General features: G+C 42.8%; 1 protein-coding gene across 2 annotated transcripts in view; it reads right to left on the reverse strand.

Moving 5' to 3' along the window:
• Window positions 1–15,517, reverse strand: part of KLHL3 (kelch like family member 3) — a 59,912-nt gene that overhangs the window by 18,112 nt on the left and 26,283 nt on the right. For both annotated transcript variants that reach the window (XM_066615819.1, XM_066615820.1), the window contains 3 exons: window positions 14,235–14,356; window positions 7,880–8,042; window positions 3,428–3,537 (listed from right to left, as the gene is read on the reverse strand). In XM_066615819.1, coding sequence (XP_066471916.1) covers window positions 3,428–3,537; window positions 7,880–8,042; window positions 14,235–14,356 — 395 coding nt within the window. The remainder of the gene's footprint in view (window positions 1–3,427; window positions 3,538–7,879; window positions 8,043–14,234; window positions 14,357–15,517) is intronic.

Raw genomic sequence — 15,517 nt, forward strand, 5'->3', positions numbered from 1 at the left:
GACCCACTAGGTAGGTCGTGAGCCAATTTCAGGTGGGTACCCATTCATTTCAATATTTTAATTTTAATAAGACAATGCTACCATGTTAAGTGACTGCATTTGGCGAAATGTTACAGACCTGTACTTTTAACAAGCTACTATGTATATTCTTTTAACAATGATAGTCAATGGGACTTACTCCTGGGTAAGTGTGGGTAGGATCACCGCAGCCTAGGATTGTTAAAAAATTTTCCTGCTTGATGATGTCACTTCTAGTGGGTCCTGACAGATTCTCATTCTAAAAAGTGGGTCCTGGTGCTAAATGTGTGAGAACCACTGTGTAGTGGATGGGTTGGTTCCTTGATTGCTCAGGAGACCTGTGCCTTAATTACCATACAACTCTTGATTGAGTTTACAATGAAGTCAGTGAGGGATGCCAAGACTGAAAGTATCTCTTTTGAAATAAACAAAACTATGAGTGAACACAAAGTGAAAAAGCTGACAGGATGTGGCTTGTTTGCAGGCTTAATCTTGCCAACCAAGATTGCAGCAAGTCATGAGATTTCCCAAAGTGGAAAGCAAGGTTTCTCCCAAGCAAGCCAGCTGGATGTGTGGTTGCTCAACAGAACCAAAGTTTTGTTTTTCCCTAAAGGCCCAAGTGAAGTTCACCTGGCATACATCCGGGACTATATCTGCATGTATACAGAATGTGCCAAGCAACAATAAGAACATTCCAAGATCATAAGAAATAAATTTGCAGAGATGAAAGGCTTTTCAGTCCACCACACTGAGGCTTACATCAGCCAGCACAGAAGTAGTACAGTAGTACACTAAGACAACCTTCTAGATCATGGGTCTCCAAAGTATGGCCACATTGTGGGCCACATCTGGCCCATGGGGATTCTCTGGCCTGCTGCCACCCTTCAGCCCGCAGAGAAGCCTGACCTTGCAAAGGCAAGGCTTGCAAAGCTCTGCAAACATGGGGCAAGAAACGCCTCCAGGGATTTAGAGGCAGTGCTTCCAGTACCTGATGGGAAGGAGCTGGGCTACAGATGGAATCAGCATCTATCCTGGGTCTGCTACCATCGCACCTGTGAGATATTACAGTCAGGTTGGAGAAGGGGGGTGGGTGGAGAGTCATGTGAGCCTGGGTTCATTTGCTTTTTGACCCTCTTTTCCCTCTATCTGGAAACAAGTTTGTTTGGAAACAAGCCGCTCTGTCCATTTTTTGCCCTTCAGATTTGTCTCTAATTTATTTAAATTTATATTTCTTTCTTTTTCTGGCTCTCAACATCATGCTAGATATATGATGCGGCCCTTGTGCCGAAAAGACACCTGTCCTAGATCATTAGAATGTATTCACTGGGATATATCCTGAGTGTACCTACAAGGACCAACTCTTGCATTGCATCTTGTGCTGAATGCACAGGTTGCACTTTTCCTTTTTAGTCATGTTCGGCTTCAAAGCCATCAAATAAGAGATATATAGCTTTGAGTGCAAATGTTTTGCACTCTGGTGTACCAAGCTCCCATTTCTATTCTGTAGTTTTACACCAGCAAATCCTCTTATTCAATTAAAGCAAAGCTAACTGCAACCCTATGCACCTTTACTTGAATCAGCAGGGATTCCTGTCAGTAAACAAAAGTCCAGCCTATTTATACACGGATTTTTTGTACACGGATTTGAATTAATACGAATGGCCCCTGCAAATGAGAAGGAATGTGCTGATCCCTAGAGAAGGGAAAAATGCATCCCTTTAAGATCAGTTTTAAAAACTGAACAGTCCTTTAACGAGAGAGAGAGAGAGAGAGAGAGAGAGAGAGAGAGAGAGAGAGAGAGAGCAAGCTAACAATCCATCAATCTTTCTCTCTCCTTTGGACCCCTCCCTTTGAAGTGCTGATGGATTGTCTTCTTAATGACTCTTATCTTAGAGTCAAAAGGTCATCACTGTTTTTCAATCACTGGAGCAAAGAAACTTTGTTTTTTTAAATTGATTTGCTATAGTGAGTTTTTTTTATCCACAGTGAGTGCTTGGAAGGGAACCCATGCTAATAATTAGTCTCAACCTGTATTTCAAGAATGTCAACATTTCAAAGTAAAAAAAGTCAATTTAGGCCTTGCTGTTCTAGTCCTTCCTTCTTGAATAAATTTAGTAATAAACAGAGGTGTTTCTTAAATATTTTTATTTTTCACAGATTTCATTTCCCCCCTCCCCCCAAGAAAAAGTGTAGAGAGCTGTGTATTTTCATTCCAAGGCCAAATTTTTACAAATTATAATTAAAATAGCATTAAAAGTGTACTAAGTAGGTGTTATTAATGTCAGCAAATGCAGCCACAGTCAATTAGGTGTTAGATTTTTTTTTTTTTTTTTGCAGTTTTGTGTTTGGTTTTTTTTCACAAAAATGAGAAAAGCAGTTCCAAGTCTTGAGAGACTGAAATTTAAACCTGAATCCTGCACATGTTTATAGACATACTATTATATTACTATTATCAAGACCTTGAGCTGAGTCCTGGCATTAACGTAGGACCAGGAGAAACCTGGTTTTAACTTAAGCCTTGCACACGCCACCCAGAGCAATCAATGTTATTGATTCATAAAACTTGGGCAAAACAGTGATAGAATTTACTCCAGTATTCGCCAAATGACACAACAAAGTCTTGAATTTAATGGGCCACTTATTGATTTAAACCAGAGGTTCTCAAACTCTCAAAGTGTAAGTGGGTGTGGGGGAGCGGGGAAGGCAGCTATTTGGGAGATTTAAGAAGTTCAAAAAGTGCACTCAGCCAGTACCATTAGCAGGTCTAGCAAAAATGTACATGTTCAAAAGTGAAGTCTACATCGTAGTTTCTCCACTCGTGACAATTTATCTGTAGGTTACATGCATTTTCCCTCAGAAAAGTTCTTTCCATGTTGGAACAAACATAAAAAGAAGCCCTCACCCCTAATTACCAAACAAAAGTAAACAAGGTTGGTTTGACCTTGTTCTAACATTTCTAGTTCTAACAACATTCTCTCTCTTTTTTAAAAAATTTAAATACTTCTGCTTACAAAGCCTTGAGTAACCGACATTTTTCTTTGATCCTCTTGACATAAGACCATTCTGGATTCACATAATTTCCCTGACAAAGAGGTCCATTTGTAGTTTTAAACAACTTGGGCTGTGATTTCTGAAATATCTTTCTTTTGCAGGAATCGTCTCTGCACTGCTTCAAAGGTTTTCAGTCTTAAACAAAAAAACTGGCTCTCTACTGACCTACTGTATAGTACATCCCCCCACAACTCCAGTTTGGAAGAATTTTCTTTGAACAGTCAGCCTTTTCTTGCCTTCCTAACTGGGCTCGATGGCACAAGTACACTTGCACCATCCATATATTTTTATTCTTCAAAAAAAGTTTAAAAATAATTGTTATCTATTTTATATTACACATCTGTATAAACTACCATACCTTTTCTTCTGATGAAACAGTGAGCTTGTCACTCGATATCAAGCTGCAAACCTGATCCAGGCTAAGGCTAAGAAATTCTTCACCAAGCATCACTTCAGGAAAATGCTGCTCTGTTCAAAACAATAAGAAGTTGGGAAAAGGAAGATTATAACGAAATTCAGGATTTTTTTAATCAAGAAAGGACTAGCGACAGTCACAGAGCCATCAGAGCACTAAATAAAAGAAAACAGTCTGATTAACAGGTAGGGATAGCTGTACTGAGTTATCAAAACATAAGAAAGGGACTCAATGACCATAAGGCTCTGGATTTAAACAATGCGTGGCCAGAAACCATCAGGGTCGCCTGTTCCCCTTCCATCCCTCTATGCATGCAAATCTATGCATGGAAATCCTGCTGCACATTGTGGTGCCCTTCTATTCTCAAAGCTGAAATGCACCATTTTGGTCCTGTTGTCATCGCAATAAATGCATGCATAAGTACATTATGACACAGATTTTTTACCCCTGCACTTCCTGTTCCCAATAGCACTTTGTTGCTGTCATGTAGTAAATGACTGCAGGTATTTCAACTAGCTCTTAGCAATGCTATACCTATTTTTGCCAGCAGATGGAACAAATGGGCACAAAACCTTACACAATACAATATCCTACACCCAACCTTTATCTACATAAAAAACGTGGAAGAGTGAGAATACTGTGTTCCTACCCAAATATTCATAATTTCAGAAAGTCAGAAATGCACGCCTTTATGTTAACAAGCCCATGTCACTTGCTTTAAGGCAGTTTTCAAAAAGGAATTTTCTATTAAGTGACCTCGTATACGCCTTTTGTTTCTCCCTTTTACTCACTTTTAACATGCAGGTATCCGACTCAGCACAGTTAATGTACAGCCCAAAGAATTTTGATAGCATTTTTTGAATGGCAGTTTATTAACATGACATAGGATGTTTTATTAAAAGAGTCCCATGAAGACCAATAAAACAACAGCAGTAGTTCTTGTAATTACCAAACAGGTAAATATAAACTGAATGCAATACAGGTCAGGTTAAAGATTAAACCGGTCTAAAACTCAACCCTTTCAGAGCAAACATTTGTCCCACACCAATTTTTTCTTTGCTCACTGAGTACTGAACAAGTAACTGCAAATCCAGATCAAGTCTTTCCAAAACATTTCACTCACACCTAGCAATTTCCTGACCACGTTTGCCTTCCTCATAGGGAGAACACATGGGAGGAGGCAGAGTTAACAGGTCTGCAAGAACCACTCCCACCCTTCCCATACAAGCACTGTCCATGCTTGGAAATGCTATGGAGTATTGTATGTTGGCAAACTTCAGTCTCGAAAGACTATGGTATTGCGCTCTGAAAGGTGGTTCTGGCACAGCGTCTAGTGTGGCTGAAAAGGCCAATTAGGGAGTGACAATCCCTTCCACAATGGGAGCAAGTGCAGTCTGTCCCTGGTCTGTCTCCCTGGCTATGGGCCTTCCTTCTTTGCCTCTTAGCCTCAGACTGTTGGCCAAGTGTCTTTTCAAACTGGGAAAGGCCATGCTGCACAGACTGCCTCCAAGCGGGCCGCTCAGAGGCCAGGGTTTCCCACTTGTTGAGGTCCACTCCTAAGGCCTTCAGATCCCTCTTGCAGATGTCCTTGTATCGCAGCTGTGGTCTACCTGTAGGGCGCTTTCCTTGCACGTGTTCTCCATAGAGGAGATCCTTTGGGATCCAGCCATCATCCATTCTCATGACATGACCGAGCCAATGCAGGCGTCTCTGTTTCAGCAGCGCATACATGCTAGGGATTCCAGTACGTTCCAGGACTGTGTTGTTTGGAACTTTGTCCTGCCAGGTGATGCCGAGGATGCGTCGGAGGCAGCGCATGTGGAAAGCGTTCAGTTTCCTCTCCTGTTGTGAGCGAAGAGTCCATGACTCGCTTCAGAAGTGTACGCAGGACACAAGCTCTATAGACTTGGATCTTGGTATGTTCCGTCAGCTTCTTGTTGGACCAGACTCTCTTTGTGAGTCTGGAAAACGTGGTAGCTGCTTTACCGATGCATTTGTTTAGCTCGGTATCGAGAGAAAGAGTGTAGGAGATTGTTGAGCCAAGGTACACAAAGTCATGGACAACCTCCAGTTCATGTGCAGAGATTGTAATGCAAGGAGGTGAGTCCACATCCTGAACCATGACCTGTGTTTTCTTCAGGCTGATTGTCAGTCCAAAATCTTGGCAGGCCTTGCTAAAACGATCCATGAGCTGCTGGAGATCTTTGGCAGAGAGGGTAGTGACAGCTGCATCGTCGGCAAAGAGGAAGTCACGCAGACATTTCAGCTGAACTTTGGACTTTGCTCTCAGTCTGGAAAGGTTGAACAGCTTTCCATCTGATCTGGTCCAGAGATAGATGCCTTCTGTTGCAGTTCCCAAGGCATGCTTCAGCAGAACAGCGAAGAAAATCCCAAACAAGGTTGGTGCAAGAACACAGCCCTGCTTCACGTCACTTCGGATGTCAAAGGGGTCTGATGTGGAGCCATCGAAGACAATAGTGCCCTTCTTTTTAAAATTACTGTTTACTGGTTTTTATATGTATTTATTGTTTTGTGGATACTGACTTGGATAAGGTAATGCTGGACTGCTGTACTCTACATGTATGACCTGGACTGTTTTTTTGACTACTCTGTGTGTGCAACTCCTTGCTCAAATATACAACAGCAAATGCAAAGACTCAGCTGTGTCTGCTGTTTTTTGTGCACCCTGCTCTACACTGGGACACACCCAAGGTTCCTTACAACCTAACACACTTACCCAAGCCTCCTGCAACCTCCCAATGGTGCGGGGACCCCTGCGCGAACTTCTGCAGGGCTCCCCACAGCTTTGAAAGTGAAAGTAGAGTGATCATGCGAGGCTCACCCAAGCCCTGTAAGTGCACCCAAGCCCCTGCAGCCCCTGAGTCCGCTGTCTTCCCCCCACCCCTACTGCCTCCCCCCTGCCCCTGCAAGAACTTAGAGCCATTTTCAAACTCCTGGAGAGTTTGAAAACCGCTGGCTTACTGTGAAAGTGGCTTTTTTATTGAATCTGACTATTAAGTAAATGAGAAGGCAACTGCAATTATAAAGGGAGGACAGTGGGCTTTTTAAAATTACTGTTTACTGGTTTTTATATGTATTTATTGTACGAGTATATCTATTATACCAATAAAGGCATAATATTGACTGAAGTTACTTGAATAAGAGAATAAACCTGCAATCCTATACACACTTTCTGGGAGTAAGTCTCATTGCGTTCTGAGTCGACATGCATAGGACTGCATTGTAAGACTTCAATTCTATATTATTTACCTGAAAGTAAATCTCACTAAATACAATAGGCTTTACTGCTTTACTTCAAAGTACACATGCACAGCTTCTGCTGTAAGACAGCTACCCTTTCACTTTGAACTGCAAACCTGGCTTAGCCACACATTCCTCTACCCCTTCTTAACTTACCCCTCCTTTTTCGACAATGACATACTAAGTCAGAGTTGACTTGGCAGCGGATTTTGTTTTTGTAATGGCTGTTCTATGGTACTTCTATTAAAATAATCAGTAACATTTGCAAATAGAAAAGAAGATGGAGCATACAACATTGCTGGTAAATTGGAAAGCAAGTGCACTAACAATATACAGGTGGGGCCTCTATATCTGTGGATCTGGCTCAACATGGGTCCCCTGTTGAGCCAGATTTGGGCCCCTTCTGGACCTTCTACCAGGGACAGGAGCTGTGCTCTGGTTCCCTGTGGAGAGCTTTCTGAAGCGAGGGGAGGCAGCGTGCATCCGCCTGCTACCCTCTGCAGGCTTCAGAATGGTCCACAGAGGAGGAAAAAAGCCACTTCCAGTTTCCCTTTAAAGGCATTCTGAGGCCCAGGGTATGAAAGGGGAAACCGGAAGTGACGTTTTCCCGCCTCTATGGGCTATTCTGAATCCTACAGAGGCAGCTGGTGGATGCGCGCTGCCTCCCCACACTTCAGAAAGTCCTCCAGAGGGGCCCAGAGCACGGCTCCAGTCCCCTTTGGAGGGCACAAGGGACCAAAAATCATGGCTTCGCTTAGCCACAATTTTCTATATCCATGGGGGTCCAAGAATGGATCCTCCACAAATGAGGCCCCACTGTATTTCTCATCAGGACATCACCAAAAGCAGGGTGCAAAGTCCAGAATGGGCATTCAGACCAATTTTAAACCATTGTTGTAGGCGCACAGAAAATGTATTTATAGTTGCAATTAGTCACAGTTAGAATGGCAGCTAATTTTAAATTCTCAGAATATCTGAATGTTTCTGTTATTCTAAGCAAATGAATCGTATGTAACATTATGTAACCTCAATTCCTCTCATTCTTTGTTTATGATGAAGCATTAAATTATTCCCCCAGACATCTATGTCTTTATATTTTGAAACAAGATATGTCCTAGAGGCTGCTGCGATCACCTGCATAGGCATTGGCCTGTTGCAATAGCTCAGTGCAAGTGTGCACATCAGCAAAGGCGCGAATTCCAAGGCAATTTGTGGGATGAAGCTGAGACTGAAGGAAATCGCAACAGTTTTGTCGAACATCCATTAGCTGCAATAGGCTGGCTGCTGGCAACAAGACCTGAATGGCAGAAAAGGAAAGCAAGACAGAGTTAGTAACTTAAGTGCTATCTAAGAAATAGGTTCATACATGTCAGGGGACAATCAGTACATACATATGACAAAATGTCAAGACAGTCATGCAAGCAAACATCTTTAGAATATTTGTTCCTCACTTTTCCATCAAAGAAGGTTGGACATGCCTTGAGGAACAGAATCAGAATATTGCTTATGCATGTTAGAGCAGTGGTTCCAAACTCCTACAGGGAAGTTGGGAACCAAGTATGTGTTTGCGTGGATGGGGGGGGGGCAGCGAAAGTGCCGCAGAGATGGCAGTGCTGCCACTGCCAAGGGGCTTTTTTACTTACCTGAGGGACAGTGCTGGCCTCCTGCAGGCTTGTAGCCCCCTCTGATCTCCTCCACAGTGTGTTTACAAAGCCCTTATCTCCCATCTAAAGCTACTTCCTGTTTTCCCCCAAACCAGAAGTAGCTTTAGATCAGAGATAAGAGTTTTGTAAATAAGCTGTGGAGGAGATCAGAGGAAGCTGCAAGCCTCCACGACCCTGCAGAAGGCCAATGCTGCCCCCCCCATGTAAGTAAAAAAGCCCCTTGGAAGTGGTAGCACTGCCATCGGAGCAGGGCCACTCCCTTTTAGAGGATATGCCCTGCTTCCAGTTCTCCTGATAGCTCGTAACCCACCAGTTTGGGAACCAGTGTGTTAGAGCAATCAGAGTTAACTCCCCCCAGATTTCCCAAGAAGGTTACAGTATAAACGGCTAGTGTTTTCAAACAAGAATACAATGACATTCGATTTCTATTAGTGCATTTCAACCTTTTCTCCCAATGAATAAATGCTCATTAGTTCAGTTTCCCCCCACGTTCCCTGGCTTACCTTCCAGCCCAATGAAAATTCCCACAGGATTCAAAAGTCTGCTGTTCATATCCTGTTACTTTTTGGTTGGTCCTAATAAAGCCTTTACCCTACCTTGGATTACAAAATCAATAAGCTCTTATATTTGCCAGCTGACCATAGTACATCAAACGTATTTACAGAAATGACATACAGTCATGGTAAAGTTGTATAATGAAACATGAAGAGTAGCTGTAGCCCTCTTGCTCTTAAGGTTCCCTCAGTGTGATCCTCAAGACTACTGAACAGCCATATCAGGAACCTTAAATTCCCAATGAGCGACACTGATACATCAACAGAAATGCACCACTGACCAATTTTATACTAAATTGTTTTTCATTACAGACATCAAACTGCTCGGATGTCTAAAGGTTGTTTCTGCAGAAAAAATAATTATCTGCATGTGACCTACTGGAAGCATAAATGACCTTCAAAGTACTGAGCAAAGGCAGGTTGAGAAGAGAGCCTGAGGCACTTACACTTGTTCACTTGCTAGACAGGACCCCAATGAAAAAGAAATTAAGAGGTCAACACTTAACTTTTGTGAAATAGTGATCAGTATTAATTTCTCTTTCTCTATTGCCAAAACTATTTATTTTGCTGGAATAAAGAACACTGGTAAGTGTAAAAACCAAGAAATGATAGAGAGAAACAAGACAAAAATTGTTGAAAAGTCTCACCCTACCATATCACAGTGTAGTCAAAAAAATAACCGCATTCAGCCATTACCCTAACTCACCTTATCCCTAGAGAACAGTTGTAAAACCGCAACATACCCTGAGGTACATTCACTGTACTATTCCAGCAAGAAAAATCCAACCCAGCTGGATCACACAGGAATATTACAAATCAGTAACTTGCTCAGAACTCTAACCCCAACAGGCAACAATAAAATACAGAAATTAATTATGCTATGAGTCTTCAGGGTCCACATACTTTGATTCTTAGGACAGATTAACTTAACCAAGCAAAGAGAAAGTAATAATGTATGTGGTGTTTTTCATCGAGTATCTAGGAATTATTTTGACATCTTAATATTCCACTAGACTAGAATGACTGAGCTCCAACTTTAAGTGTAATTTACATAAATTTCCTGTGTGAAGAAAATCCACATCTACATTAGATAATTATCTGCATCTGTGCATCATATGACATTACTTGGTGGTTAAGGGTCTGTGAAGTAGCAGCACCATGCTTCTGCTAGGAACTCATTAGATGGCCCTTGGGTGAATCATTGGCTAGTTCAGATGTCATGGCCAAACCATGGTTCAGCTGTCATGGTTGTTCCTCAGCTCACATACTCCCTTCTCATCTCATGCATTCTAATTCCCTTCCTCACTTCCTGGTCAATCATAGCTAAAGCCTCCCAAGAGGCGAATAAGACAAACTACAGTTATCATAAACAATGGTTTGCCTCCAAACCAGTTTTAGCATCCATGCCTTCAACTGGGGGTTCCAATATTGATTTGGAGGCAAATAATGGTTTGAAGTATCTGTGGTTTTCCCAGTCTGAAAACATCAAGCTATAGCTATTGTGAGCCAGTAAGTAAGTGAGAGATTTGGACCCAAAGTATAGTCCCAACACTCAAACCATGGCTTGGCTGCAATACCTGAGCTGGATAATTATTTATCAGCTTCTCACTCACATTAACATGCCATATAGGAACAGTACTTACTTTAAAAAGGGTTGCTCTGCAGATTAATTAGACACTGTATGTGAAGCACTTTGAACTTTCTGAAATGTTATAAATCTTAGGCATGATTATCACATGTCTCTGGAACTCCAAAAAAGTTCAGATGTAAAGATTTTTAAACTGAACTGAGAAAACTGCTTTAAAGGGTAGAGCAGTAACCCCGGGACAAAGTGGCATTGTCCCGTCTCATACCTCCTCTAAAATCCTTGCTGCAAAGATATAAATATTCAACAAATAAATCCATAGGGTTTACTGTGTCTCTCTCTTCGATAAAACAAGGGAAAAAAAACACCCCACACACAGAGCTCAGGATATCCGTTAACCAACAGCCCATTTCCTTCAGCAACAACATTAGGAAACCACTGAGGCCAACCTCATACTAAGGGCAAAATTCTAACTTCATCAAAATATATCAACCACTTATTGAATGCAAGAGATTTTGCCCAGGATATTTAAGTTCTAGATCTATAGTGTAAGTCAGTTTGGTTTCTGAAATTGGTTTCCTAAAAGCAATTTAGGGAGGAGGGAGAAGAGTTGGGGCGGAGAAGCAGAGGGCAAGGAGAAGAACCTTCCCTTGCTTCAGCTTTACCACTCCAAGTTGCCCTCTCAGAAATAAATATTCCCCACAAAACACAACCACCGGGCTTTTGTAATTCATGAATACTGGGAATGTGTAGTTCTGGTTCAGCACTGTTAGATTTCTAGCTACTCAATTGCGATATTCATGTGAAATTACATGAGCTGTCCTCTGTACCTGTAATCCTGCTCAATGAAACAGCTGTATTTGTATCCTAGAACTGCAAAATGTTGGCACATTAAAACAGCCTACACAGTGCTTGACTGTTTTGGTGACCACTCACAGCCCAATCCTAAACTGCCCAGGGCGCCCAGGCTCGGCGGCAATGAGAACGGCTACCACCGGATCCTGTGTGCCCCGGACTACCACTGGAGGTGCCTCAGGAGAAGGGGACTTTCGTCTCCTTCTCCCGAGTAAGGTAAGCAGCCCCGCAATGGGGCTACTCACTTTACTGCTGACTAAAAGGTCAGCGGTAAGGTAAAGGCACTCATGTAGGGCGCCGAACCATCAAAGAGCGTCTTGGATCCTGCAGAGCAGACCTCCATGGACCCGCCTCCCTCCCTCCCTCCCCCAGCACGCCTCCAGCCCACCCACCCTCCTCCCCACATCACACCTCCCCCACCCTCTCACTGCCTCCTGCCAGCCTTCCCCCTCCCCAAAACGCCTCCTTCCCGCCCCCATCCCTGGCCCTGCTTACTGTGTCGCTGCTCAGTGGTCCATGAGACCGCTGAGCCACGGAGGCTGGGTGACCACCCTGAGCTAACCCAGCACCAGCCGGCGCTGGGCTAGCACTGGCGGAAGCCCAGCAGAGAGGCTCGCAAACATGTCTTATGGCACATTTGCGACACTGCTCCGTGGCACGAAGCCGTGCCACCGAGCACAAGATTGGGCTCTCAGTCACATTTGTTCATTATATATTTATGCCACTCTTCTCTACAGGGCTCAAGATTCCACACATAGCTTCTGCTCCTCTTTACCCTCACAACAAGCCTGTGAGGAAAGTTAGCCAAGAGATAGTGTTTGGTCCAAGGTCACTGGGTGTAGTTTGTGGCTGAGTATGGATTTGAACCCAGATTTTCCAGGACACACTGCAATACTCTGTTTGCTATATCATATCTGCTGGGAGATATCAAAGACAGAAATTGTGTTTTAGAACAGTTTTTCAAGGTATTACTAGTTAGCATGGCAGCACCCATAACAAAATACGTGCAGGATTTAAAATAAGAAGTGTTGCACGAACAATAAAACCGAACAGACAATCCACTTCATTTTTGTCCAAGTCTCATATTCTGTTTCTTAAAAGTATGGTAATATTTAAACTGAATGGGGAAACTTTTGTTTTGCTTGTTTTAGATTACTGAAATGTCTTCTAGATTCTGACAAATCACTTTACATCTTTGCCAACTACAAAAACTGGAGTGAATTAGATGGCCATGTATTTCAAAAGAAAACAGATGTGTATAAGTCAATTCATATAATTAATCAATCATAATTATATAATTAATCATATAATTAATGTATTGCTCTTCTTCTTTGGACAAAGTATTCTCTTTCTGTAATCCTTACAATAATTTGAAATCCCAATAATATTGTACCTAGGATGCTGAAACCTAGAGAGTATGGCTAGCCTAAGACCAGTTAGGAAGTTCATTGCAGAGGTGAGATTTGAACTAGAGATTTTCACAGTTTAATGTCTTAGCCAATACACTACACTAGTTCTCAAGTAAAACATTTTCTAAACCAATTGTTGAGATATCCTTACACTTTAAGGTCTTTGGAACCTATTTCTTGTGCTCCTTTTACACTAAACACATAGTAAAATGAAAATCAGGTTTCATATTTCTGAACTGCCCAATATCTTTCTTAGATATCCAGCAATTTCCACACATAGAAAGCACTATACGGATGTTTATTATCATCACATGTGCTTCCCATCACTTAAAACCAGTGGTGCTCAAACCAGGACCCACTTTCTAGAATGACAAGCTGTAGGGACACACCAGAAGTGATGTCATTGACCTGGAAGTTATATCATGGCTGGACAGGACATCAATTTAGGCTTCAAACCTAAGCCGCAGTCAGACAAAGGTCCCATTACACAGCACACTTGTGCTGTTATTTTGCAGAGCTCAGAATTCAAACATTCCAGATTGGAAGTCAAAGTAGAACACAGACTTGGATCCTTCTCCAACCACACAGCCTTCCCCCGACTTTCCAGAGTTCCATCTTCCCACCTACTCAGGGTAAAGAACCATGCTTCTCTCCCACAGGGAGCCTGCCCTGCCCAGCAGCTCTGTATTTTCAATGGTGGCTGAGCTAGGTGCTATGTGACCCACCAAAAATTGGCTCACAGTCCACCTAGTGAGTCCTGCTTGCCCCACAGTTGAAACACTGACTTATAGCCCAGTCCTAAAGCCAGTGGCTCTGCAAGTGCAGCAGTGCCAAAATAGCTACCACTGCTTCAGCACACCACTAAGGTTGCTGGAGAAGCTGCAATGGGGCTTCTCAAGTCTGCGTCAGCTGTTTTGCCAGCACATATCTGAGACTCCATGTCAGGCCAGAAGGCCTGACATGTTGTTCAGGATCTGACGGAGCAGAGCTCTGCCAGTTCCACCCCTTCCCTGCCCCCAGCTCCTCCCCCGCCTACTAATAACCAGCTGGTGCTGCTGGAGCACTGGCTGGCCATCCACATGATGTTGAGGCTTAAGTCTGACTGGCACTGGCCCAATATCACCGGCCCCTCCTCTCTGGATGCTGCAGATGAGGTTTACGGCATGTTTGCAACACACATGCTGAGGGAGTTCAAGATTGGGCCCTTAAACAGTACAGAGTCAAAACAAACCAAGCACAAGCAAAGAAGAGTTGGAGAAGAGATAAGCACAATCCGAGTTTTATCTTTTACTTCACATTTGTCATTCTGTTTACAATGTGACAAGACTACCAGAAGAAAGCAACATATGTCAAATGCTTTTTGCTGGGTGTAATGACAGAATGTTTTTCCCCCTCTTAATAAGCTTTTAAAGTTCTCCTCACCTGAACATTCTCTTCTGTGACCTCTATCTCAGCCGTGTAGATGTAATCTATCAGTTTACTTAAGGTCAGCCCATCAACATCTTTGATCTCAATTTTCTTTGCTTTGCTTTCAGTCATATCGCCTGAAATTGAATAGAAAATACAATAAAATAAGCAAATATAATTTGTGATTGCAACACTCCCCTTCATTCTCCACACTCAATGTAAACTTCTCACCCATCCATCTTAAACCATAACCACTATCTACAGAACACTGACTCCATTTCTCAAAATCTAGGAAATCGTCCCCTAATATGTTAGCACCACCTTTAAATCTGTTATTGGTAACTGAAGGTTTCTTCTACCCAGGGCTGCCAGAGAACTGCAGCTCACAGAACTGAACAAGAAATATTCCACTTCTTCACAGTATAATTGATCACAGCTGGTTCTGTTCTATATCTATTCATATTCTTCTAAGACAAGTGAAAAAGTTATTGGCTCCTTTTTCTATTGTTTTAAAACGAACAGAACTGAACAGGAGGCTACGCTTGTACACTCTTAGCAGAATCTCTCTTCCTTTGAAGAAAAGTCACAGCTGAGCTGCATTTGGATAATGAGACATAAAAGGCAGCTTCAGAAGGGGCAAAGCCCAGAGCAACGCTACCCGACCAAGAGGGACACTCCCAGACAGAGCTACCTGACCCAGATCTATGGGAGAAGGAGACTGCCAGGACTCTGCTGAAGGAGACACTCGGCTGGAGAGGACACAGAGGAAGGGACTCTGCTGCACTGGACTGTGCTTTGGAGATTGGATTGGACTTGAACTGGAGGCTTTGGACCTTTACCCACTGAGTTAAGTGGAGTTTTGGGGAGGGAAAGCCTCTGGACAAGAGGACTTGCAGGGAGTGTATGTGTTCGTAGCCATAAATTCTTAACTGCTCAACTGATAAGGAGTTCTGTTCATTTCTTTACACACCACAGCTGCTGTTCTTGGAAAAGGAGGGTGTTAATTAGCCAAAAAGTGGGCATTAGAAGGGAGTTGGAATATTTGGACAGGACAGATCAGCGTAGTCGGCAAGTACATGCCGACTATCAGCTTGTACATGCCCCACCCTCCTATCTTGTGCGCAAGAGGAGAGTTCAAGATTTCACTTCTCCTTGCAAGAACAAATTGCAGTTCAGCTCAGGGTACTGTGGTTTAACACAAGCAGAACAAAACAGAATATCAAGTTATGGTTTGATCCATCTTTGAAATCCTGGTTTAACTCTAGTTAATTAGCAAACAGTGGTTCCCCTGAGTTTGT

The sequence above is a fragment of the Tiliqua scincoides genome, chromosome 2 (genome assembly GCF_035046505.1).
Source record: "Tiliqua scincoides isolate rTilSci1 chromosome 2, rTilSci1.hap2, whole genome shotgun sequence".
Taxonomy (NCBI): domain Eukaryota; kingdom Metazoa; phylum Chordata; class Lepidosauria; order Squamata; family Scincidae; genus Tiliqua; species Tiliqua scincoides.